Source organism: Callorhinus ursinus, unplaced genomic scaffold (genome assembly GCF_003265705.2).
Source record: "Callorhinus ursinus isolate GAN/ISIS: 27379988/994484 unplaced genomic scaffold, GSC_fseal_2.0 scaffold15, whole genome shotgun sequence".
In the NCBI taxonomy this organism is placed as follows: Eukaryota; Metazoa; Chordata; class Mammalia; order Carnivora; family Otariidae; genus Callorhinus; species Callorhinus ursinus.
This window is the reverse complement of record NW_027397077.1, coordinates 39,840,578-39,867,739: the sequence shown is the minus strand read 5'-3', so window position 1 is coordinate 39,867,739 and position 27,162 is coordinate 39,840,578. Positions and strand designations below refer to the sequence as shown.

At 40.5% G+C, this 27,162-nt stretch overlaps 1 protein-coding gene across 3 annotated transcripts in view; it reads left to right on the top strand.

Annotated features, from left to right (window-relative positions):
* The window catches only part of SEC13 (SEC13 homolog, nuclear pore and COPII coat complex component), a 37,886-nt gene extending 12,339 nt beyond the window's left edge, over positions 1 to 25,547 (top strand). For all 3 annotated transcript variants that reach the window (XM_025885235.2, XM_025885236.2, XM_073901648.1), the window contains exons 6-9: positions 14,794 to 14,927; positions 15,361 to 15,484; positions 16,354 to 16,500; positions 25,108 to 25,547. In XM_025885235.2, coding sequence (XP_025741020.1) covers positions 14,794 to 14,927; positions 15,361 to 15,484; positions 16,354 to 16,500; positions 25,108 to 25,221 — 519 coding nt within the window. In that variant the 3' untranslated portion in view covers positions 25,222 to 25,547. The remainder of the gene's footprint in view (positions 1 to 14,793; positions 14,928 to 15,360; positions 15,485 to 16,353; positions 16,501 to 25,107) is intronic.
* Positions 25,548 to 27,162: the final 1,615 nt, after the last annotated feature.

The following is a 27,162-nucleotide window of genomic DNA, read 5'->3' as shown; positions in this document are numbered from 1 at the left end:
TGAGCCCCACGTCGGGCTCCCTGCTTGGCGGGAGGCCTGCTTCTCCCTCTCCCACTCCCCCTGCTTGTGTTCCCTCTCTCTCTGTCTCTGTCTCTCTGTCAAATAAATAAATAAAATCTTTTAAAAATAATTAATTTAATTAAATTTTTTAAAAGAACTTTGCATTCACAACTTAGCTGTTCAGTACAAGAGGCCTAGCTTTTTTGGTCTATCTCAGCTTTTGACATACGTTCCTCACTAAGCTGAATCATTTCTAGCTTTTGATTTAAAGTGAGAGACATGGTCCTCTTACTTGAACACTTAGAGGCCATCGTAGGGTTATTAATTGGCCTAATCTCAATATTGTGTTTCAGGGAATAGGAGACCCAAGTAGAGGGCGAGAGAAGGGAGGAACAGCCAGTAAGTGGAGCAGTCAGAACACACAAAACATTTATCAAATAAGCTTGCCATTTTATATGGATATAATTCATGGTGCCCCAAAATAGTTGCAATAGTAACATCAAAGATTGCTGATCACCATAAAAGTATATAATCATGAAAAAATTTGAAATATGAGAATTAACAAAATGTGACACAGAGACACAAAGTGAGCAAATACTATTGGAAAAATGGCACCAATAGACTTCCTTGACAAAGAGTTGCCACACACCTTCAATTTGTAAAAGAATAACTGAATCTCAATAACGTGAAGCACAGTTGAAAGAAGTATGCCTATATGTGACCTTTTGTGACTGGCTTCTTTCACTTAACATGTTTTCAGGGTTCATATCATAGTATGTATTAGTGCTTTATATCTCTGGCTGTATGATATTCAAGCATATGAATTTACGTATATTCTTGAGCCATTTCTCAGCTAATGGACATCTTCAGCCATTATGAATAATGCTGCTATGAACATTCCTGTATTTTTGTAAGCATATGTTTTTAATTTTCTTGGGTATATACTTAGGAGTAGAATTACTAAGTCAGGGATGCCTGGTGGCTCAGTCGGTTAAGCATCTGCCTTGGACTCAGGTCATGATTTCAAGGCCCTGGGATTGAGCCCATCAGGCTCCCTGCTCAGTGGGGGGTCTGCTTCTCCCTCTCTCTCTGCCTCTTCCCCCCCCCCGCTCGTGTCCTGTCTCTCTCTTTCAAATAAATCTTTTTTAAAAGATTTTTTTAAAATCTATTAAGTCAGAAAGTCCCTCTTTAACTTTTTTTTATGTTATGTTAATCACTATACCTTACATCATTAGTTTTTGATGTAGTGTTCCATGATTCATTGTTTGAGTATAACACCCAGTGCTCCATTCAGTACGTGCCCTCTTTAATACCCATCACCAGGCTAACCCATCCCCCCACCCCCCTCCCCTCTAGAACCCTCAGTTTGTTTCTCAGAGTCCATCGTCTCTCATGGTTCGTCTCCCCCTCTGATTTCCACCCCCTTCATTTTTCCCTTCTTTTTTTTTTTTTAAACATATAATGCATTATTCGTTCAGAAGTACAGGTCTGTGATTCATCAGTCTTGCACAATTCACAGCGCTCACCATAGCACATACCCTCCCCAATGTCTGTCACCCACTTACCCCATCCCTCCCACCCCCCACCACTCCAGCAACCCTCAGTTCGTTTCCTGAGATTAAGAATTCCTCATATCAGTGAGATCATATGATACATGTCTTTCTCTGATTGACTTATTTCGCTTGGCATAATATCCTCTAGTTCCAATCCACGTCATTGCAAATGGCAGGATTTCGAAGTTTTTGGGTTTTTTTTTAAGATTGTATTTATTTGACACAGAGAGACACAGTGAGAGAAGGAACACAAGCAGGGGGAGTGGGAGAGGGAGAAGCAGGCTTCCTGCGGAGCAGGGAGCCCGATGCAGGGCTCGATCCTAGGACCCTGGGATCATGACCTGAGCCAAAGGCAGACACCTTAACACTGAGCCACTCAGGTGCCCCATCATGTTTTGTTTTGTTTTGTTTTTTGATACCTGCATAATATTCCATTGTATATATATATATATATACCACATCTTCTTTATCCATTCATCTGTCGATGGACATCTTGGCTCTTTCCAGAGTTTGGCTATTGTGGACATTGCTGCTATAAACATTGGGGTGCACGTACCCCTTCGGATCACTACATTTGTATCTTTGGGGTAAATACCCAGTAGTGCAATTCCTGGGTCGTATGGTAGCTCTGTTTTCAACTTTTTGAGGAACCTCCATACTGTTTTCCAGAGTGGCTCCACTGGCTTGCCTTCCCACAAACAGTGTAGGAGGGTTCCCTTTCTCCACATCCTCATCAACATCTGTCATTTCCTGACTTGTTAATTTTAGCCATTCTGACTGGTGTGAGGTGCTATCTCATTGAGGTTTTGATTTGGATTTCCCTGATGCCGAGCAATGTTGAGCACTTATTTCATGTGTCTTTTGGCCATTTGGATGTCTGTAGAAAAATGTCTATTCATGTCTTCTGCCCATTTCTTGATTGGATTATTTGTTCTTTGGGTGTTGAGTTTGATAAGTTCCTTACAGATTTTGGATACTAGCCCTTTATCTGATACGTCATTTGCAAATATCTTCTCCCATTCTGTTGGTTGTGTTTTGGTTTTGTTGACTGTTTCCTTTGCTGTGCAAAAGGTTTTTATCTTGATGAAGTCCCAATAGTTCATTTTTGCCCTCGCTACCCTTGCCTTTGGCTGTGTTTCTAGGAAGAAGTTGCTGCGGCTGAGGTCGAAGAGGTTGCTGCCTGTGTTCTCCTTTAGGATTTTGATGGACTCCTGTCTCACGTTTAGGTCTTTCAACCATTTGGAGTCTATTTTTGTGTGTGGTGTAAGGAAATGGTCCAGTTTCATTCTTCTGCATGTGGCTGTCCAATTTTCCCAACACCATTTGTTGAAGAGACTGTCTTTTTTCCATTGGACATTCTTTCCTGCTTTGTCGAAGATGAGTTGACCATAGAGTTGAGGGTCCATTTCTGGGCTCTCGATTCTGTTCCACTGATCTGTGTGTCTGTTTTTGTGCCAGTACCATACTGTCTTGATGATGACAGCTTTGTAATAGAGCTTGAAGTCCGGAATTGTGATGCTACCAGCTTTGCTTTTATTTTTCAACATTCCTCTGGCTATTCAGGGCTGGTTCCATACAAATTTTAGGATTATTTGTTGCATTTCTTTGAAAAAAGTGGATAGTATTTTGATAGGAATTGCATTAAATGTGTAGATTGCTCTGGGTAGCATTGACGTCTTCACAATATTTGTTCTTCCAATCCATGAGCATGGAACGTTTTTCCATTTCTTTCCATTTCTTTGTCTTCCTCAGTTTGTTTCATGAGTATTTTATAGTTTCCTGAGTACAGATTCTTTGCCTCTTTGGTTAGATTTATTCCTAGGTATCTTATGGTTTGGGGTGCAATTGTAAATGGGATCGACTCCTTAATTTCTCTTTCTTCTGTCTTGTTGTTGTTGTATAGAAATGCCACTAATTTCTGTGCCTTGATTTTATATCCTGCCACTTTACTGAATTCCTATATGAGTTCTAGCACTTTTGGGGTGGAATCTTTTGGGTTTTCCACATAAAGTATCATGTCATCTGCAAAGAGTGAGAGTTTGACTTCTTCTTTGCCAATTCAGGTGCCTTTGATTTCTTTTTGTTGTCTGATTGCTGTGGCTAGGACTTCTAGTACTATGTTGAATAGCAGTGGTGATAGTGGACATCCCTGCCGCGTTCCTGACCTTAGGGGGAAAGCTCTCAGTTTTTCCCCATTGAGAATGATATTCGCTCTGGGTTTTTCATAGATGGCTTTTATGTATGTACCCTCTATCCCTACACTCTGAAGAGTTTTGATCAAGAAAGGATGCTGTACTCTGTCAAATGCTTTTTCTGCATCTATTGAGAGGATCATATGGTTCTTGTTTTTTCTTTTATTAATGTATTGTATCACATTGATTGATTTGTGGATGTTGAACCAACCTTGCAGCCCAGGGATAAATCCCACTTGGTCGTGGTGAATAATCCTTTTAATGTACTGTTGGATCCTATTGGCTAGTATTTTGTTGAGAATTTTTGCATCCTTTGTTCATCAGGGATATTGGTCTGTAATTCTCCTTTTTGATGTCTTTGATTTTGGGATCAAGGCAATGCTGGCCTTATAAAATGAGTTTAGAAGTTCTCCTTCCATTTCTATTTTTGGAACACTTTCAGAAGAATAGGTATTAATTCTTCTTTAAATGTTTGGTAGAATTCCCCTGGGAAGCCATCTGGCCCTGGGCTCTTGTTTGTTGGGAGATTTTTGATGACTGCTTCAATTTCCTTAGTGGCTATAGGTCTGTTCAGGTTTTCTATTTCTTCCTGGTTCAGTTTTGGTAGTTTACACATCTCTAGGAATGTATCCATTTCTTCCAGATTATCTAATTTGCTGGCATATAGTGGCTCATAATATGTTCTTATAATTGTTTGTATTTCTTTGGTGTTGGTTGTGATTTCTCCTCTTTCATTCATGATTTTATTCGGGTCATTTTTCTTTTCTTTTTGATAAGTCTGGCCAGGGGGTTATCAGTCTTGTTAATTCTTTCAAAGAACCAACTCCTAGTTTCGTTGGTCTGTTCTGCTGTTCTTTTGGTTTCTATTTCATTGATTTCTGCTCTGATCTTTATTATTTCTCTTCTCCTGCTGGGTTTAGGCTTTATTTGCTGTTTTTTCTCCAGCTCCTTTAGGTGTAGGGTTAGGTTGTGTATTTGAGACCTTTCTTGTTTCTTGAGAAAGGCTTGTATTGCTATATACTTTCCTCTTAGGACCGCCTTTGCTGCATCCCAAAGATTTTGAACAGTTATATTTTCATTTTCGTTTGTTTCGTGAATTTTTTTAATTCTTCTTTAATTTCCTGGTTGACCCATTTATTCTTTAGCAGGATGCTCTTTAGCCTCCATGTATTTGAGTTCTTTCCGACTTTCCTCTTGTGATTGAGTTCTAGTTTCAAAGCATTGTGGTCCGAAAATACGGAGGGAGTGATCCCAATCTTTTGGTACCGGTTGAGACCTGATTTGTGACCTAGGATGTGATCTGTTCTGGAGAATGTTCCATGGACACTAGAGAAGAATGTGTATTCCATTGCTTTGGGATGAAATGTTCTGAATATGTCTGTGAAGTCCATTTGGTGTGTCATTTAAAGTCTTTATTTCCTTGTTGATCTTTTGCTTAGATGATCTGTCCATTTCAGTGAGGGGGGTGTTAAAGTCCCCCGCTATTATTGTATTGTTGTCAATGTGTTTCTTTGATTTTGTTATTAATTGGCTTATATAATTGGCTGCTCCCATGTTAGGGGCCTAGATATTTACGATTGTTAGATCTTCTTGTTGGATAGACCCTTTAAGTAGGATATAGTGTCCTTCCTCATCTCTTATCATAGTCTTTGGTTTAAAATCTAATTTATCTGATAAAAGGATTGCCACCCCAGCTTTCTTTTGGCGTGCATTAGCATGGTAAATGGTTTTCCACCCCCTCACTTTCAATCTGGGGGTGTCTTTGGGTCTAAAATGAGTCTCTTGCAGACAGCATATCAATGGGTCTTTTTTTTTTTTATCCAATACCTTTTGTCTTTTGATTGGGGCATTTAACCCATTTACATTCAGGGTAACATTGAAAGATAGGAATTTAGTGCCATTGTATTGCCTGTAAGGTGACTGTTACTGTATGTTGTCTCTGTTCCTTTCTGGTCTCTGTTACTTTTAGGCTCTCTCTTTGCTTAGAGGACCCCTTTCAATATCTCTTGTAGGGCTGATTTCATGTTTGCAAATTCTTTTAGTTTTTGTTTGTCCTGGAAGCTTTTTACCTCTCCTTCTATTTTCAGTGACAGCCTAGCTGGATATAGTATTCTTGGCTGCATAGTTTTCTCATTTAGTGCTCTGAATATATCATGCTAGTCCTTTCTGGCCTTCCAGGTCTCTGTGGATAGGTCTGTTGCCAATCTAATGTTTCTACCATTGTAGGTTACAGACCTCTTGCCCCGAGCTGCTTTCAGGATTTTCTCTTCATCTCTGAGACTCGTAAGTTTTACTATTAGATGTCGGGGTGTTGACCTATTTTTATTGATTTTGAGAGAGGTTCTCTGTGCCTCCTCGATTTTGATGCCTGTTTCCTTCTCCACATTAGGGATGTTCTCTGCTATAATTTGCTCCAATATATCTTCTGCCCCCCTCTCTCTCTTTCTTCTTCTTCCGGGATCCCAATTATTCTAATAGTGTTTCGTCTTAGGGTATCACTTATTTCTCGAATTCTGCCCTCCTGATCCAGTAGTTGTTTTTCTTTTTCTCAGCTGCTTTATTCTCCATCATTTGGTCCTCTATATCACTAATTCTCTCTTCTGCCTCGTTTATCCTAGCAGTTAGAGCCTCCATTTTTTATTGCACCTCATTAATAGCCTTTTTGATTTCGACTTGGTTAGATTTTAGTTCTTTTATTTCTCCAGAAAGGATTTCTCTAGTATCTTCCATGCTTTTTTCAAACCCAGCTAGTATCTTTATAATCGTCATTCTGAATTCTAGTTCCAACATCTTACTAATGTCCATATCGATTAGGTCCCTGGCAGTCGATACTGCCTCTTGTTCTTTTTTTTTTTGAGGTGAGTTTTTCTGTCTTTTCATTTTGTCTAGAGGAAAACAGATGAATGAGAGAACAACATGCTAACAGGGTAACAATGACCCCAGAAAAATATACACTAAAGAAATTATAAGAGACCTGAAACCAGGGGAAAAGAAAGGGAAAGAAAGAAAAAAGAATAAAAAAGAATATGATCAGATATGATCAGGCTGGTGAATAGAGCAGTGCCACACACAGGATTTTGGGCATATTTTGGTCTGTTAGAAGAAAGTGCCTCCCAAAATTTTAAAGAAAGAAAAGATTATATATGTACAAAAATAAAGGTAAAAAGATGAAGGGATAGAATATGACTCTAAAGATGAATATTATAAAAGAGATTTTACAAAAGGAATTGACAAGTTGGTTGAAAAAAGAAAAGAGAAATTTAAAAAAAAGGGAGAGAATGTGATCAGGCAGGAGACTAGAACAAAGCCATACACTAGAGATTTAGGGTATATTTTGGTCTGTTAGAAGAAACTGTATCCCAAAATTTTAAAGAGAGAACAACTTATATATATACAAAAAATAAGGTTAACTACAACGAAGGGATAGAATATGACTCTAAATAGAAAAATAAAAAAGATTTTTTAAAAAGGGATTGGTAAGATGTTGGTTGAAAAAGGAAAAAAGAAAAATTCGAAAAAGAAAATTTAAAAAATTAACTTTGAAAGACTAAAGAATTATGGTAAAAAAAACCATGAATTCTATGTGCAGTATTCCCCTAGCGCTGGAGTTCTGCCGTTCTCATTGATCGCTAAACTTGGTCTTGGCTGGCTGTTCTTGCTGATCTTCTGGAGGAGGGGTCTGTTGCCATGGTTCCCAAACGTCTTTGCCGGAGGCGGAATTGCCCTGCCCTTGTCTGTCCGGGTTTGCTCTCGGGAGCTTTTGTTCCCTGCAGGCTTTCCGTACAGCATTCGAGGACGAGAGTGAAGATGGCAGCCTCCCAATCTCCACCCCAGAGGAGCCGAGAACTCGGGGCCCCGCTCCTCAGTGCGCCCCCAGAGAAAAGCAGTCAGCCACTCCCATGTCCCCGGTCTCCGGCCACACTCCGTGCTCACCCGGCCTGTGACCGAGCGTTTCTATCTCTGGCACCCGACCCCGTGTGGAGTCTCCAAACCCAGCAGATCCCTGCGGTGCGCTCCCGTGCCGCTCCTCCCGGGGGAGGAAGGGGAGTCTCCCCGGCTCTGCCACTTGTTGGGTCCCTGCTGGAGGAGCAGTGGCCCAACTGGGCCGCGGATCACAGTTTATGGCAACCCCGAGCTGAGAGCCCGCGCCTCGGCTCCGTCTCTGCAGCCGGCTTCCCCGCTCCAATACATGGGAGCTCTGCTGCACTCAGGCTCCCCCGGTCTTTCTGTGACCCCGAGGGTCCTGAGAGCACACTGTCCCACGAGGATTCCCCCCCCCCCCCCCCCGCTTAGCCACTGGAGCAACGTCCCTCAGCGGAGCCGACTTCTAAAAGTTCCGATTTTGTGCTCCGCGGCTCTATCACTTGCCAGAAGCGGCCGACGGAGGCCCCCTCCCCCACCGTCTATCCTCCCGAATATCGCCTCGGATTCACTTCTCCGCACGTCCTACCTTCCAGAAGGTGGTCGCTTTTCTGTTAAGAGAGTTGCTGCTATTCTTTTCTTTGATCTCCTGTTGAGTTCGTAGGTGTTCAGAATGGTTTGATCCCTATCCAGCTGAATTCCTGAGACCAGACGAAATCCAGGTAGGAGACCTGGATTTCGCCATCTTGCTCCTGAACCTCTGTTTAACTTTTTTTGAGATACTGCTAAACTGTTTTCCAAGTTAACTGTACCATTTTACCTGGCTTCCAGCACTGTATAAGGGTTTCAATTTCTCCACATCTTTGTCAACTCTTGTCCTCTTTTTTTTTTTTTGGTTATAGCCATCCAGTTGGGTGTGAAGTGGTACTTCATTGTGGCTTCAGTTTACATTTCTCTAACGACTAATATTAGACACATTTTCACATGCTTACTGGCCATCTCTTTTATCTTTGGAGAACTCACTAGGAGGGGTTTTGTACTATATTATACCAGGTAAGTGCAAGCCTCCCACCCTAAGAAAGATTAAAGGGGCTTGTAGAAATCTGACCTTTCTTGCTTCCATGACAGGGTCTCTTGTGAGGAGAAACAGGGAGTGAAATCAAAATTGAGCGGGAGCGAGACACAGAAAAAGGAAAGAGAATATAGACCAAAGTCGGGGGAACAGAGCCAAGAAATCCTGAAAGCAGGTTGTCACAACTGTCAACACATACATTAACTAAACAGACTTCTTGGTTGAAAGGCTTTCCTGAACCTCACTTTGTCAGGAAAACTAGTTTCAAATAAAAATAACAGAAAAGTATTTGAGGTGAAATCACATAACGTTTGACTCAGAAAAAAGGAAGAGAATATAGACACCGGTTTGGAGGCTGGTGGGGGCAGCATGTTACTTCAGAAGTTTCTAATTTAAGAGGGGATGAGGTAAGCGGGCTATAAGGGGTTTTGACTAATTTACACTCTTCTGAATGTATATAATGTATGTGAGGAATTTTTAGGAGCTTTAACTTTGATCAAATTCCTGAGCGTTCTGAATGTTTCGAAGATGTTTCTTAGGGAAAAAAATTTTTTCCAGGAAGGGGATGGGAGATGGGTGAAATAGAGAGTGGGGATTAAGAAGTGCACTTGCCATGATGAGCACCGTCACCCACTATTGAAATGAAGCTAAGAAACCTTTTTCAAATATTAAAGATGTGAAAAAATACCATAAGTCAAAATTAGAAATACTACAAAATGAGGTAACAGAATTTAGGAAAAATTAGAAATAAAAAATCATTTCAGTAATAGAGACTAAATTAGAAGGAATACAAGAGCAAATAAGTACAACGGATAATGCCTTTAGTGAAATAAATTGTGAAAAGAGAAATTTTTTTTAAAGATTTTATTTATTTATTTGACAGAGAGCGAGAGCAGGAACATAAGCACTCTGCCCCTCTCTCCTGCTCGAGTGTGCTTGTTCTCTCTCTTACTCTCTCTTACTCTCAAGTAAATAAATAATCTTTAAAACAAAAAGGTCCATCCATGTTTTTGCAGATGGCACAATTTCATTTTTTATGGTTGAATAATATTCCATGGTACATATATATACCCCATTTTCTTTTTTTATTCTTCCATCAGTGGACACTTAGCTTGCTTCCATGTCTTAGCTGTTTAAATAATGTGCAGGGAACTATTTCAGAAAGGAAGTAAGTAAAACAGACAAACAACAGAAAAGATCACTGAAAGAGCTGTTTCAATTAGTGTTTTTGTTTTCTTTGGCTAAATACCCAACAGTGGAATTGCTGGATCATATGGTATTTCTCTTCTTAATTTTTTGAGGAGCCTGTTTTCCATAATGGCTACACCAATTTACGCTCCCACCAACAGTTCATGAGGATTCCCTTTTTTCCCACATACTCAGCAAGGCTTATTATTTCTTGTCTTTTTGATACTATCATTCTGACTGGTGTGAGGTGATACCTCATTGTGATTTTGATTTGCATTTGATTAGTGATGCTGGGCATCTTTTCATGTGTCTATTCGTCATCAGTATGTCTTTGGGAAAATGTGTATTCAGGTCCTTTGCCTTTTTTTTTTTTTTTAAGATTTTATTTGTCAGGGGGAGAGAGCACAAGCAGGGGGAGCAGCAGGTAGAGGGAGAAGCAGGCTCCCCTCTGAGCAAGGATCCATGGGATCATGACCTGAGCCAAAGGCAGACACTTAACCAACTGAGCACCCAGGCGTCCCTCTCTGCACATTTTTAATCAGATTATTTATTTGGAGGTTGAGTTGCAGGAGTTCTTCAGGGTACTCTTGTCCCCACAGAATGAATTTGGAAGAATTCATTCCTTTTTTATTTTTGGAATAGTTTGAGAAGACTCATTCTTTAAATGTTTGGTAGAGAGTCACCTAACTGACTCAGTGGAGCACACAACTCTTTATCTCAGGATTATGAGTTTGAACCCCACATGGGGTGAAGACATTACTTAAAATCTTTTAAAAAAAAAAAAAAGAAGAAGAAGATAGCAGGAGGGGAAGAATGAAGGGGAGTAAGTCGGAGGGGGAGACGAACCATTAGAGACGATGGACTCTGAAAAACACTGAGGGTTCTAGAGGGGAGAGGGGTGGGGGGATGGGTTAGCCCGGTGATGGGTATTAAAGAGGGCACATTCTGCATGGAGCACTGGGTGTTATGCACAAACAATGAATCATGGAACACTACATCAAAAACTAATGATGTAATGTATGGTGATTAACATAACAATAAAAATTATTTTAAAAAATAAAATACAAAAAAAAACTCTTTTAAAATAAATAAAAAATAAATGTTTGGTAGAATTCACCTGTGAAGCCATCTAGTCCTGGACTTTTGTTGTAAGTCTTTTGATTACCAATTCAATTTCATTACTAGTAATAAGTCTGTTCAGATTTTGTTTCTTCTTCATTCAGTCTTGGAATAGTGTATATTTCTAGGAATTTATTCATTTCTTCTAGGTGGTTCAATTTGTTGGCATATAACTTTTCTTAGTAGTCTCATAATCCTGTGTATTTCTGTAGTATAGGTTGTAATTTTTCCTTTTTCATTTCTGATTTTGAGTCCTGTCTTGATGAGTCTGGCCAAAGATTTATCAATTTTTTTTTTATCTTTTGGAAGAAACAGCTCTTTCAGTGATCTTTTCTGTTGTTTGTCTCTGTTTTACTTATTTCCTTTCTGATCGTTATTTCCTTCCTTCTACTACCTTTGGGCTTTGTTTGTTCTTTTTCTAGTTCCTTTAGGTGTAAGGTTAGATTGAGATTTTTCTTGTTTCTCGAGGTAGACCTGTATCACAATTGATTCTCCTCTTAGAATTCCTTTTGCTGGGGCGCCTGGGTGGCTCAGTCATTAAGCGTCTACCTTTGGCTCAGGTCATGATCCCAGGGTCCTGGGATTGAGCCCCACATCAGGCTCTCTGCTCAGCAGGAAGCCTGCTTCTCCCTTTCCCACTCTCCCTGCTTGTGTTCCCTCTCTGGCTGTGTCTCTGTCAAATAAATAAAGAAAATCTTTGAAAAAAAAAAAAAGAATTCCTTTCGCTGCATCCCAAAGATTGTGAACCATTGTGTTTCCATTTTCATTTTTCTCCAGGTATCTTTTTTATTTTTTCTGATTTCTTCACTGACCCATTGGTTGTTTAGTAGCATGTTGTTTAGTCTCTGTTTATATTTTTTCAACTTTTTAAAATTAATCCCTTTGTCATGATGTAATACCCTTCGTCTCTTGTTACAGTCTTTGTTTTAAAGTCTGTTCTCAGGGTGCCTGCGTGGCTCAGTCAGTTAAGCATCCAACTCTTGATCAGCTCAGGTCTTGATCTCAGGATCATGAGTTCAAGCCCCACGTTGGGCTCCACACTGGGCATGGAGCTTTTAAAAAAAAAGTCCACTCGGGGCGCCTGGGTGGCTCAGTCGTTAAGCGTCTGCCTTCGGCTCAAGTCATGATCCCAGGGTCCTGGGATCGAGCCCCGCATCGGGCTCTCTGCTCAGTGGGAAGCCTGCTTCTCCCTCTCCCACTCACCCTGCTTGTGTTCCCTCTCTTGCTGTGTGTCTCTGTCAAATAAATAAATAAAAATTTAAAAATAAAAAAGTCTACTCTGACCTAAGCACTGCTACCCCAGCTTTTTTTTTTAATTTTTTCCCTCCATTTGCATGGAATATCTTATTCCAGTTCCTTCAGTTTGTCTTTGTGTCTTTAGGTGTGAAGTGAATCTCTTCCAGGCAGCATATAGATGAATCTTGTTTTTTCATCCAGTCATCCTTTGTCTTTTGATTGGAGCATTTAGACCATTTACATTTAAAATAATTATTGATAGGTATGTACTTACTGCCATTTTTATTGTTCTCTGGCTGCTTTGTAGTTCCTTTCTGTTCCTTTCTCACTCTTTTTGTGGTTTGATGACTTTCTTTAGTAGTATGCTTAGATTCCTTTCTCATCTTTTGTGTATCTACTGCAGGCTTTTGCTTTATGGTGACCATGAGGCTTACATTTATTTATAACATATTTATAACAGTCTATTTGAAGTTGATAAGAACTTTTGCATGAATGCATTTTTACTCCACCCACATTTTACGTTTCTGAGGTCAAATTTTGCAATGTGTATCTCTTAACTAATTATTGTAGTTGTAGTTGTTTTTACCACTTTTGTCTTTTAACCTTCATACTAGCTTTACGTGTGATTAATCCAATACGTTTACTGTATATTTACCTTAACTGGTGAGTTTTCTACTTCCATATGTTTTCTCGTTACTAATAAACACCCTTTCTTTTAACTTAAAGACAACCCTTTAATTTTTCTTATAAGGCGAGCTTAGTGGTCATGAGTTCCATTTGCGTTTGGAAAGCTCTCTCTCCTTCAATTCTGAATAACTTCCTGAGTAGAGTACTTTTTGTTGGAAGTTTTTTTTCTTTTAGCACTTTGAGACATGTTTGTTGTCGTGATTGCAGTGGTAGTAGCGGGAAGCCTGCTTCTCTCTCTCCCACTCCCCCTGCTTATGTTCCCTCTCTCGCACTCTCTGTCTGTCAAATAAATAAATCTTTTAAAAAAATAAAATGTTTTTGCTTACTATATTGGCAGTGACTGACACCATTGAGGTGAAATAACTATGTAGCAGTGGGCATCCCTAGCACCAGATTATAGTCTTGAAATACAATTTCTCACTAAAAGAAACCCTAATTCTTGAGGAAGTGGCTGATCTTAGGTCTAAGGCAGGAACATACAAGATGGGCCTAGAACATTTTGTCATACCCAACAGAAATGATCAAAAACATACTTCGACATACCAGGGTTATCAAAGGAGCCAATTTGAACACATACTGCAATTTAGGTGTCAGAAAAATGAAAATAATTGCCGTGAACTGAAATCCAACAAATATGCTTAAATCCATGAGTTCATAATGATATATAAAAGAGAATCAGGGGCGCCTGGGTGGCTCAGTCGGTTAAGCATCTGCCTTTGGCTCAGGTCATGATCTCAGGGTCCTGGGATCAAGTCCCACATCGGGCTCCCTGCTCAGTGGGGAGCCTGCTCCTCCCTTTTCCCTTGCCCTTGCCCCAGCTTGTGCTCTCTCTCACTTACTCTCTCTCTCAAATAAATACAATCTTTTAAAAAATAAAAAAATAAGAGAATCAGTCATCCTTAAAGAATGGCAGGGAGCCGGTTCATAAAGTGTGAAGCATTTCTCCTGCCTTTCCTATCTGACCTGAACCCGTGGGCAGCCAAATATTAATGAAGGGAATTGCTCCTGTCTAGATTATTCTATATAATACATAAAGAAATGAATACAGAATCACCATTTTGTAATGTCCAGTGAAGTAAAAGAGGCATAAGAACATAAAAAGACAACCTGACATCATTTGCCTCCCAATGAAAGAATATTTTACTGCCTGTAGTCTTAATGAAGGGGTCAGATTTGAGTCTGATCCAGTCTGGGATCCAGCTGACAATTTTCAGGAATTCAGAAGAAATCAGAGGTCTGAGTGTGAAATAGCAAATCAGCCTGAGAGTCTATAGGTCAGATGACTGGTCTTTCTTCAACAAAAAAATTGCAAGGGAAAAAACGATCAGAAAGGAAATCTATAAATAAGGAGATCTAGAAAAGATTTAAAAAAAAATGTTTAAATGGCAAGACTAACCTATAGTATCTAGGGATGCATATTTGGGTGACAAAACTAAAGAGGAAAAAAAGGAAGAAATCAGAAGTCAGGAAGATATTACTGAGGAGCAAGGGCTATGATTCAAGTGAGACATAATGACAGGGCTTCTTGGGTAAATGGCAATTTGATATCTTGAACTGGTAGTGGTTACAAGAGTGCTTTAGAGTAACTCGTTAAACTTTGCTTGTTTTTCTGAATCTGTGCCTCTCTTCATATTTTTTAAAATGTTCTTAAAATTCCTGGGAGTCCCTAACTCCTACTTTAAATATATATTGCGGAAAAAATACATGCACTGTTAGGACTCCTGGAAGGAGCATTATGGGGTCTAATCCCTAATTCATCAAAACAGCTGTCCTACATAATCCCGTCCTGAGAATTGGAGGGGAAATACACTGCAGCTTTGGGTCTGCAGAAGCAGTGCTCTGTTGCAAGGCAAAAGGGCAGTCATGCCAATCCCCCTCTTCACAGATTGGCTGCAATGCCGTCAGTTGGGCCCCTGCTGTTGTACCTGGAAGCCTCATAGACCAGCCATCGGGGCAGAAGCCCAACTACATCAAGAAGTTTGCATCGGGTGGCTGTGACAACCTCATCAAACTGTGGAAGTAAGTGGGTTTGGTGGGCTGACTTACCCTCAACGGGACACTTGTTACTTTTCTACCCTCCTACCTACTGTGACTCAGCCACAGTTCCCAAGAAACAGGATCACCTTCTTTTGCCTTCCTTCCCATAGAATACTGTTTTCAATCTGTCAGAGGACATCCTTTAAAAAGAACTTGGCGTTGCTCAAGCATTTTAATCCTTTACCTAATTCCCAACTGCCAGAGCCGTGGGCTGTGGGGGAACAACATTTCTTGGAGGATTCCTTTATAGCCGGTGAACTGAGTAAAAATCTACAAGGTCAACAAATGAAATCAGAAAGATGGAATAGCTTCTTGGCCCCTGCAGAGCCCACAGGGTGGGGGTACAATGGAGGCGTGGGAAACACACCTGGGCTGCTACCTGCTGCTGCATTCTCCCTTTCATCTCCCCTGTTAGGGAGGAGGAGGATGGCCAGTGGAAGGAGGAACAGAAGCTAGAAGCGCACAGTGACTGGGTTCGAGATGTGGCCTGGGCCCCCTCCATTGGCCTGCCCACCAGCACCATCGCCAGTTGCTCCCAGGTCAGCTCAGATCCATGAGAGCCTCCTGTGTTTTTTAATCTCTGAGTAAGTCCCATCAAACCTTACGGTCCCCCTAAGGTAAAGTCTAAAAAGGTAAGGGCAGGGCAACCGGCACCTTTGGACCAGTGCAAGTGGGAGAGTGCTTGGAGCCAGGTCAGCCTGTGGCAAAGGCTTGATCAGAAGGCACTTCCCACCGAACCATGAGCTAGGCCAAACTCAGGACCAGTTTCCCTTCCTCAGCATTGTGCAGCTGGGAATTAGAGCTGCCCATTCCCAAGCAGGGACCAGGGGCAGTCCGAAGTTCTAGGATCTTGGACTCACCTACCTATCAGTCTTAACAGATTACAAAGGAAAGACTAAGGACGACCCTTTAATTATATGCTAACTCCACCAACCATAGACAAAGGTTAGCCAGGCTTCATCTGAGCCTGTTATGCTTGGTCCTGAATTTGAGAAGAACTTTTTCAACTTGTCCCTTCTCACTCTCTTGCTTGGTTTACAGACAGCCATATCCATTCGGTCGAGAAAATTAGAGCCAGAGGGAGCCAAGACAAGGAAGTAAACTTGGCAGACATGAGGAAAATCCAGAGAAAATTTTAGAGTTAGCGATGTAAAGTCCATACCTGAAACCAATATGAGCACGAGAACCTGGGAGACTGAACCAATGTGAAATGTGTTCGTGGGGTAAAGGAATAATGCTGGCTTGGAAATCGGCCGTCCCAGCTATCCACACATAGGAAGGCCTCGGCTCTGCGTTGTGCTGAATCCCCCACCCCATTCCTGCAAAAGTCCAATATGCCTGTAGATCAAGAGGATATCCCCAGTTCAAGATCCCTGCCTTTCCCTGATTCTAGCCTGTCTTTTCCCAGGACGGTCGTGTGTTCATCTGGACTTGTGATGACACCTCAGGCAATACGTGGTCACCCAAACTATTGCACAAGTTCAATGACGTTGTGTGGCATGTGAGCTGGTCCATCACAGCCAACATCCTGGCTGTCTCAGGTGGAGACAATAAGGTACACTCCATTTCCATATCACAGTGGACAGGGTCCTGTTTGTCTTTAATGTGCCCACTAGAAAGTGCAGTTGGATTCTCCATGTAATGACAGGCTTGGAAGGAGCCTTAATGAGGACTGTGTTTTGAGCACATCTCTTAATTACATCATTAAATCTTACAATCCCCCACCCCCCGCCCCGAGGTTGCTTTCCCCCCCTTTACAAACATGAAAGAAGCCGACAATGGTAGTTAGACTTGCATAGGGTCACAAAGCTCTTAGGTGGCAGAGTCAGTAATCAGGCTTGAGTTGAATCCAAAGACACTGACTGCCCTGGTAGTCTGTTGCCTTAACCATTTGACCACCTTGTCTTCATGGTGACATTCAGTTAGCACTGCTTAAAATGTTAATAGATTAAAAAAAAAAACCTCACACAAAAGCAAAAAGATTGGAAGGTTTTTGTCAGACACCTAAGAGGCATATTTCTAAAAATCAGTATAATTCATGAGTGTTATTATTCACCCACTATACCTCTTCCTACTGTGCTATGAGCCATACAAAGGAAGGGACATGGAGACAAAGAGTAGCTCAGAACAATATAGCAACAAAGCGAACGCACTTGAAAAATCCTGACTACTGCGTTGAAACCTACCATATAAAGTTATGGAGCCTCTGCCTGAGAGGAGAGGTCAGCTAGGGAGATGGCAGTGGCTTGTTACTTCTTCCTTTCTGGAGGCAGCTTTCTTAATCATGACGAAGTACATAGTTCATCCATCTTAACCATTTTTAAGTGTACAGTTCAGTAGTTTTGAGTACATTCACATTATTATGCAACCGTCACCACCGTGCACCTCTAGAACTGTTTTCATCTTTCCCAGATGAAACTCCTTCCTCACTGAACACTGACTCCTACTCACCCCACGCCCCCAGCCCTAAGCACTGTCCTACTTCCTGTCTTTGTGAATTTGACTGCTCTAGGGACTTAGTGTAAGTGGAATCCTCTAGTGTCTTCGTCTGTGTTGTACCATGTGTCCCATTTCTTGCCTTTTTAAGACTGAGTAATACTCTGTTCTACCACATTTTATTTATCCACACATACACTGATGGACACTGGGGTGCTTCCACCTTTGGGTGTTGTCATGTGCCATGCTGTGCACATGGGTTTATAAATAATAACTCTTTGAGACCCTCGGCAGTTTTTATCCAGCCAAGGGTCCCTTTCATATGTAGTAGTCCCAGAAAGATCTAGTAGGCCCCATCTCAAAGCCATAGAATTTTAGAGCTGGAATGACCCTCAAAGAAAACTAATCCTCTTTATTTCTAGTAAGTGCCAGAGACAGGACTAGACCCCAGGTTTGGTGGTACCCAGGACAGGCCAACAGACCCTGACTTGACTGAGGAGCCTTACCATAGTGTTTACAAGGCAGTAGGCAAGTGCCTGGTTGGACATTCCACTTTTGTAGTCTGCTGTCATTATTCTTTTATGCTTCTTATTCTTCTTTATCATCATCTTTATCAGCCTGTTTCCTACAAAGAGCACAACTTTCTTGCTTTCTGCATAGTATTCCTTCACTACAGGACTTAGTGTGTTCTCAGTCTAGAGCATTCTGCACAGTGCATGTGTAGTAGATAGTCTGTCTCTAAAGCAGGAATTCTTATAACCATTTTTTTTTATCAAAAACATGTACATAGCTTGAGGCAGTTTTTATTAGGTTATGATTTTTTAATGCCTTCTCCTAATTTTCATTCTCCAGGAACAAACCTTTTCAATGCTTAGCTGTTTCTTCTGCTGTTTACTTCAGTGTAGAAATAACATACTTACTCATCTGTCATCTTCCTCTAGCACACTTCTCAGACTTTAGTGTAGTAAACTTGTTAAGACATGTATTGCCAGGCCCACCCCCAGAGCTTCTGAGTCAGTGGGTCTGGGCGAGGACCCAAGAATTTGCGGTTTTCACAGGCAGAGGTCGCTGCAGATGCCCGGGTCTAGAGACCATGCTTTAAGAACCACTGTTCTCTGCCCCTGTGTCCCCTCACAGCTTGGTTAAAACAACATCCATTGTTTTTATCTATTATTATTATTATTATTACAACTATTACTATTATTTCATGTTACAGCATTATTATTCACAGCATTGCCCCCCCCTCTGTTTTTCTTATTTTTTGAGGTGTTCTTTTTCCAGTTTTATTGAAATATAATAGACCTACATCAAAAGTTTAAAGTGTATAGCATAATGGTTTGACTTATATGTACTATGAAATGATCAGCACAGTAAGTGTAGCATCCATCATTTTATATAGATACAATAAAGAAAAAGGGAAAAAGAAAAGCTTTTCCTTGTGCTGAGAACACTTGGGATTTAGTCTCTTAACAGTTTGCACATAGACCACAGTTTTCACATAGACCATTTAGTCTCTCACAGTTTTCACAGAGACAACGTGAGCTATGGTCATCATTACATCCCTAGTACTTCTATGTCTTACAACTGCAAGTGTATACTTTTTGACCCTCAACTCCCAACTCTGGTAACCACAAATCTGAACTCTTCTGTGACTGGTTTTGGGTCTTTTATGGGTGTTTTTAGTTTTATTATTAGATTCCACATATAAGTGAGATCATACAGTGTTAGTCTTTCTTTCACTTATCATAGTGCCCTCAAAGTCCACCCACGTTGTCACAAATGACAGAATTTCCTTACTTTTTTATGGCTGAATAATATTCCATTGTATATATGTACCATGACTTCTTTATCCATTCATCTGTCAGTAGACACTTAGGTTGGTTTCCATGTCTTGGCTATTGTAAATAATGCTACAGTGAATTGGAGTGCAGATGCTTTTCAAGATAGTGTTTTCGTTTTCTTCAGATAAATACCCAGAAGTCAAATTGCTGGATCATATAGTTCTATTTTTAATTTTGTTGAGGATCCTCCATACTGTCTTCCATAGCAGTTGTACCAGTTTATAATCCCACCAAGCGTGAGCAAGGGTTCTCTTTTCCCCACATACTTTCCAGTACTTATGTTTTTGTCTTTTTGATGATGGCCATTCTAACATGTGTGAGGTGATACCTTACTGTGAATTCGATTTGCATTTCCCCAGTGATGAGGTATGTTGAGCACCTTTTCATGTACCTACTGGCCTTTGTAGATCTTTTTTGGAGAAATGTTCTATTCAGGTCTTTTGCCCATTTTCTAATTTGATTATTTGGCTTTCTGGTATTGAGTTTTAGGAATTCTTTGGCTATTTGGATATTAACTCCTTATCTGATGTATGACTTGCAAATACTTATTCCCAGTCTGTAGGTTGTCTTTTCACATTGTTGATTGTTTTGCTGTGCAGAAACTTTTAGTTTAATGCTGTCCCACTTGTTTATACTTTGTTGTTTATGCTTTAGGTGTCACATCCAAAAAATCATTGCCAAGACCCATGCCAGAGAGCTTCTTTCTTATATTTTCTCCTAGGAGTTTCATGGTTTCAGGTCTTACATTTAAGTTTTAATCTATTTCAAGTTAATTTTTGTGAGTGGTATAAGGGTCTAGTTTTATTCTTTTACATGCAAATATCCAGTTTATCCACCACCATTTATTAAAGAGACTGTCCTTTCTCCATTGAGTATTCTTGGCTCCCTTGCCAGTTATTAGTTAATTATATATGCTTGGGCTTACTTCTGAGCTTTTGATTCTGTTCCATTTATCTGTTCTCACACCAGTACCATACTGTTTTGAATACTATAGCTTTGTAGCTTAAAAAGTATGATGCCTCCCACTTTGTTCTTTCTCAGGGTTGCTTTGGACATTTGGGGTCTTTCATGGTTCCATATAAATGTTAGGATTTTTTTCTACTTTTGTAAAAAATGTCATTGGAATCTTGATAGGAATTGCATTGAATCTATAGATGGCTTTTCGTAGTATTGACATTTTAACAATGTTTGTTCTTCTAATCTATGAACAAGATACCTTTCCATTTATTTGTGCCTTCAGTTTCTTTCATCCCTGTCTTGTAGTTTTCAGAGTATAGATCTTTCACCTCCTTGGTTAAGTTCATTCATAAGTATTTTACCGTTTTTGATGCTATTGTAAGGATCATTTTCTTTTTTAGATAACTTGTTCTTAGTGTATAGAAACACTACTGATTTTTGTATGTTAATTTTGTGTCCTGCAACTTTAATGAATTCATTGTTTAGATCTAAGTTTTTTGATGAAATCCTTAGGAGTTTATAAAATATATGTATATTTTATATATGTATAATATATATATATAAATATATATTTTTTATAAACATATTATATGTATATATAAATCTTGACATATAAAATAGAGACATTTTAGTTTTTCCTTACCAGTTCTGATGTCTTTTTTTTTTTTTTTTCCTTGCCTGACTACTCTGGCAAGGACTTCCGGTACTGTGTTGAAAAGTTATTATATTAGCTGTGGGCTTAGCATATATGCCTTTAGGAGTTATGAACAGATGTTGAATGTTATCAAATGCTTTCTCTGTATCTACTGAGTGATAGGACTCTTCTTTCATTCTGTTGGGAAGTATCACATTGACTGATTTGCATATATTGAATTATCCTTGCATTCCAGGTATGAATCCTGATTGATCATGGCAAATGATCCTTTAAATATACTGTCAAATTCAGTCTGCATCTATATTCATCAGGGTTATTTGTCCACAGCCTCATATAATGAGTGTGTGTGTTTCTTTTTGATTTTTTTGGAAGATTTTGAGGCTTGATATTAATTCCTTAAATGTTTGATTAAATTCACCAGTGAAGCCATCTGGTCCTGGGCTTTTTTACACTAGGAGATTTTTGATTATTGGTTCATTCTATTTCAGAAAATTTTTTAATTTTTATAAAAGTAAAATTTGTTATTCAGATTTTGTTTCTTCCTGATTCAGTACTTGGTGATTGATGTTCTAGGTTTCTGAAAATTTGTTCATTTTTTTCTCGGTCCAGTTTGTTGACACAGTTATTTCGTGGTAACATCTTACTTTATTGCTGTGATTATCATTTGGAATGTCTCCTTTTTCATTTATAATTTTGTTTTGGGTACTCTTTTTTCTTTGGTTAATTTAGCTAAAGTTGTGTCGGTTTTATCTTGTCAAAGAACCAACTCTTTTAGTTTTCCTGTTCTCTCTTTCATTTATTTCTGCTGTGATATTTATTTCCTTCCTTCTGCTAGCTTTGGGTGAAGTTTGTTCTTTTTCTAATTAATTCCTTAAGGCATAGGGTTAGGTTATTTATTTGGGATAGGTCTTGCTTCTTAATGTAGGCATTTACTGCTATAAACTTCCCTTTAAGAACTGCTTTTGCTGCATCCTGTAAGTTTTGGTATATTGGTTTCTATTTTTGCTTCAAAATAATTTATTTCATTTGTTCTTTGATCCATTGGTTGTTCGAGAGAGTATTTAATTTGCATGTATTTGTGAATTTCTTAGTTTCCTCTTCCTATTGATTTCTAGTTTCATACCATTATGGTTAGAGAATATACTTGGTTTGATTTCAGTGTTTAATTTGCTAAGACTTGTTTTGGGTGTAACATAGAAAATGTTTCATATGCACCTAATGTATATTCTGCTATCAGAAAGTTCTGCACATGTTAGGCCCATTTGGTCTATAGTGTTCAAATCCACTGTTTCCTTATTACCTGTCTGATCTGTCCATTGCTGAGAGTATTAAAGTCCCCAACTATTTTTGTATTACATTTCCCTGTATAGTTATTAGTTTATTTTTAGTTAGAACTGTTATATCTTCTTGATGTGTTGATGCCTTTCTCTCTTTTTTTTTTTAAGATTTTATTTATTTTTGAAGGAGAGAGAGCACAAGTAGGGTGAAGGGCAGAGGGAGAAGCAGACTCCCTGCTGAGCAGGGAGCCCGATGCAGGACTCGATCCCGGGACTCTGGGATCACGACCTGAGCTGAAGGCAGTCGCTTAACCAACTGAGCCTCCCCAGATGTCTGGCCCCTTTTGTGTCTTTTTACTATTTTTAAAGTCTATTTTGTGTGAAATAAGTATAGCTACCCCTGCTTTCCTTGTGATTACCATTTGCTTGAAATATCTTTTTCCATCCTTTCTTAGTCTCTGTTTGTCTTGAAGGCTAAATGAATCTCTTGTGTGAAGCATACTGTTGGATCTTGGTTTTTGTATTCATTCAGCCATTTGTTGTCTTGATTAGAGACTTTAATCCATTTACATTTGAAGTAATTATTAAGGCCTTACACAATTGCTATTTTATCATTGCTTTCTGTTTTGTTGATCCATTGTTGTTTCTTATTCTTTTTTTGTGTTTTGATTTCTAATAGTATCAGTATGCTTTGACTTGTCATGTTCTTTTGTCTAATTACTACAGGCTTTTCCCTTGTGGCTATAAGACTTACATAAAACCTCTTAACTTCAGTAGAATTCCTAATCTTTACACTTTTACTTTTCCTCACCCTTACATTTTAGGTTAGTGATGTTATAATTTACATATTTTATAATGTATAACTAAGAACAGTAGGTATGGTTATTTTTTACATGTTCTAACTTATAAAGGAGTTATAAGTGAATTACACACCACTGTCATATTACAGAATCCAACTTTAACTATTTATCATTACCAGTGAGTTTTATGCTGCCTTATATAATGTTAATGAGCATCCTTTTATTTCTACTCAAAGAACTCCCTTTAGCATTTCTTGTAAGGCAGGTGTAGCTGTGATGAGTTCCCTCAGCTTTTGTTTATTCAGGAAAGTCCGTCTCCTCTTCATTTCTGAAGGACACTTGCCTGCTGTAGTACTCTTGGTTAACAGGGTTTTTTTCTTTCAGTATTTTGAATGTGTCATCCCATTTTCTTCTGGCCTGCAAAGCTTCTGTGGAGAAATCTGCTCATAGTCTTATGGGGGTTCCCTTGTATCTTTTTTCTCTACCTGCTTTTAAAATTCTTTGACTTTTGACAATTACAGCATCTTTATAGCCTCGTTTGGGTTTAGCCTGTTTCGAGTCTCCTGGATCTAGAGGTCTATTTCTCTCCCCAGGTTTGGGAAGTTTTCAGGCATCATTGCTTGAAATATACTCTATGTCCCTTTCTCATCTTCTGGAATTCCCCTAATGCAAATACTGCTGGTTTTCATTATGTCCTATTGCAGTCTTTACTATTTTTGTTTTGTTCCTCTGGGTAATTTCCAATGTCCTGTCCTCCAGGTTGCTGATTAGTTCTTCTACATGGTCAACTCTGCTTTTGAAGCTCTGCTACATTTTTCAGTTAGTTTCTGGTGGTTTTTTGGTTTTTTAATGGTATCTATTTTAATTGAACTTAATTTCATTTAGTTGTCTATATGTGCTTGTAGTTCACTAAACTGAAGAGGCTTATTCTGAAGTCTTTGTCCCACAGTTCATAGATCTTCATTTAGTCAGAGCTTTATTAATTTCCTTTGGTGTTATCATATTTACCTGGTTTTCTGTGATCCTCATGTGAGCCTAGAGGATGGACTTCACTGTTGCCTGGATTCTCTGGTTAGGCTTTCTATACAGTCAGGACTGGCCTCTCTGTGAGGCTTCCCAGACTGTTGTTTGGAGATGCAAATTAGGCAAGAGTGAAGACTGACTGTCCTAGTTAGATGAGGCACTAGTTTTGCTCTGCAGACGGGAAGCCAAGCACTGTGTGCTCTATTCTAGTGCCACCGTAAGCAGGGCTGTTGGATGGGCTCTACAGCTTCCTGCATGCTCTGCTTAGGTAAAAGTAGTTTTCCTGCCCTTGGCACAATGGGAAAAGCAACTGAAAAAGCCGGTCATACTTTTTTTGTGGTCTTGACTCAAGCCAACCTGTCCCTAAGTTTCCTGATGAAATAAGGCCATTGGCTTTTGCTGTGGTGGACCTCCAGCTTTGTCGACCCCCCTCTCTGCTAGAGTTGCAGGGTCATGCAACTTCCAGGTGTTGTAGCGAGCCCTTGCTGTCTGATGGGCCTGGGGGCCATGCTCTTCAGCTGTTTGGGCTAGGACTCAACTCTGCTACCTGGGCAGCCCAAATTCAGGGACCTCCCAGATTTTTCTGAACAAGCTTTCTGGATGTGAGGCACCAAGGGCCAGGAACTGCAGCAAGGTTGGGGGGGGGGGCTATGACTCAGCTTTTCTGTCTGGTCTGCTAATATTCCAGTGCCAGTTCCTGGAAACCCTCCCCACTTAGTCACAATCATTCCCAGTAATTGAGCCCCACAAAGCGACAACTTACAATGCTGGGTAACTGGATGTCACCCTGTGCTCTTTTCCTTCTTGGAGGAACCATAGGTTGCACATGGTGCTATGCCAACCTGGGTAGGGGGCCATGCAGTCAGCACGTAGCCTTCCCACTTAGCCTTCTGGTACAGTATCTTGGTCTCGGTGGAGGGAGGTGCTTCAGCCTCACTGTTGTCTTCTAGGATTCCCTCAGTGGTTTCTTGTTCATGAATAGTTGTTCTTCCTGTGGGGGGAGCCAAGTCAGGAACACCCTTTGTCACCGTCTTGGTGAGGTCACTGTCCCTACCCCTTCTTTCTTAATCTGTGGGGATTTCTGTTGACTCACAAGCCGAGTCATGGCCTGATGGGGGACCTGGGAAGGTGAGGGGTGCAGCCCTGTAACAGGCTCCGTGTGCTGGCTTGCAGGTGACCCTGTGGAAGGAGTCCGTTGATGGGCAGTGGGTGTGCATCAGTGATGTCAACAAGGGCCAGGGTTCCGTGTCTGCTTCCGTCACAGAGGGCCAGCAGAACGAGCAGTGACGAGAGGCAAGGCCCAGCTCCCCACCTGCTGACTCCAGGACTGCCCTTTCTTGGACCAACCGACCAAATAGCTGGGAGGAACAGCTCCAACACGATTACTTTCCCAGGAGTAGTACAAATGCAACCAGATTGATCATCTGCCTTAACATGATTTGATATGGTCTGTAATTTACTGTCCTGCTGAAAGCATTCATGAGGAAAAAAGCTACAAATGATCTTCAGATCTATTATTTTAAAATATTTTTGGCCATTTTTATGTACCTTTTGGGTTCAGGCATTATTTGGGGGATTTTGTTTCCAAAAAAATAAATTCATATTGCTTATAATTCTTCCTGCATTACCCTAACCCCTCCCTTAAAAGCTTATTTTCATTCTCATTGCAAAAATCAGTGTACTAGAACAATGTTCGCCAAGACCCAGGTCCCTTAGCACCCCCCTCCCCCCGACACACAAAAATTTGGTCTGTGCCTGTAACATGCCCATGATTCCAGTTATACTGAAGGGGCCAGAGGGATGAGAAAGGGATGCCACATGTGGACTTTGGTGACAGGGCTTGTATCCTCTGAGCACACATCCTCTTCTGCAGAACGGGAATAAAAGTCTGCTTTACAGAGAAGACTCAGATGAACTACTGCACATGAGTGACCCATAAAATGCCATGCCAATGGAAGGCAGTATTAACCAAATAGCAAGAGACTGGCCCAGAAAGTGGGCATGCTTCATTCATGTTACGGACCCTGTCAGTGAGGGCGGGGCCTGTGCCGGAGCCCATGGTTCTGGTCCTGCTCAAGCCTGAACCAAGTATCACTGCTTAGCAGAGGCCCTTGGGACCCTCACCTGAATCAGCAGCTGCCAGTTACTGAGGCCTATTGCAAGCCGGCACTATGCTGGAGACCCTGCACATTTGGCAACACAAAAGACTGGTGAGGTGTGTGTCCCCAGTTTACCAGTAAGAAGATAGAAGACCTGCCCAGGGTTGTCCACTGCCAAGCAGTAAAGCCACTATTTGAGTCCTGATCTGGCTCAACTCCAGAGTGGGTGCTGTCAAAGGCAGAACTCGGAAGGGGGTGTGTGGAGGCTCCTCAACTATAATCTGGGATGGTGCTCACAGCAGACCTTTATGTGAGTGCACTTAGCTTTGCGAAAGGTCAGGCCACTCACCTCAGGAGGCTCTGTGCACAAGGAAATGTGGACCCCAGTTCTACCTGCTCCTCATCCTTCATTTTTCAGCAGTAAAACCCGTTTTGAAATAAATATTAGATCATAATGCATAAAATGGGAAAAGGTGGAACAACTATCCTTGAAATAAGGATAGAGAGGCCAGAGCCCTGCCCCTTGGCCTCCCACATTGTTCTGCACAATCCGGGCCTTTGGAGAACAGTATGGGAACTGTGCTTCTGTCCATTTATTTGGATGAGAAAACACCCACAAAGGCACCTTTGCATACACTTCTCAGTGGACAAAAACTACCTTTAGTTCTAGTTAGCTCTTGACATGTCTGCCTTCCCTAACAAGCTCTGTGCTCCCCCAAGAACAGGCTTGGTCTTCCTTATGGTGCCTGCTACCCTCAACAAATAATGAGAAGCAACTAATCCTGTGTCACACAGTGGGTTGGTGACAGGTTAGTGGGTTCCTGGCCATATGCTGTTGGTAGCTCACACCACCAAGATCAGTTAGGGTAATCTGGAGGTAAATGAATATTAAGGTAAACCCTTAATAGTTTATGCTTAGAGTGGTAACATGTTAGCCATTCCTGGAGTAAGTGAGATTCCTCAAATTTGTTACCACTAAATAGGCTAATCAAGTGGAAATATCATGTGTCAATCTTCAAGGGCATTTGACAAGCCCAAGTGATACAAGTGGAAAGGTAATTTAAAAGGTATAGAGAGGGTAAGAGGGCAGTAGCGACCACAATGTTTTTTAATCCTTTCACAAAAACAA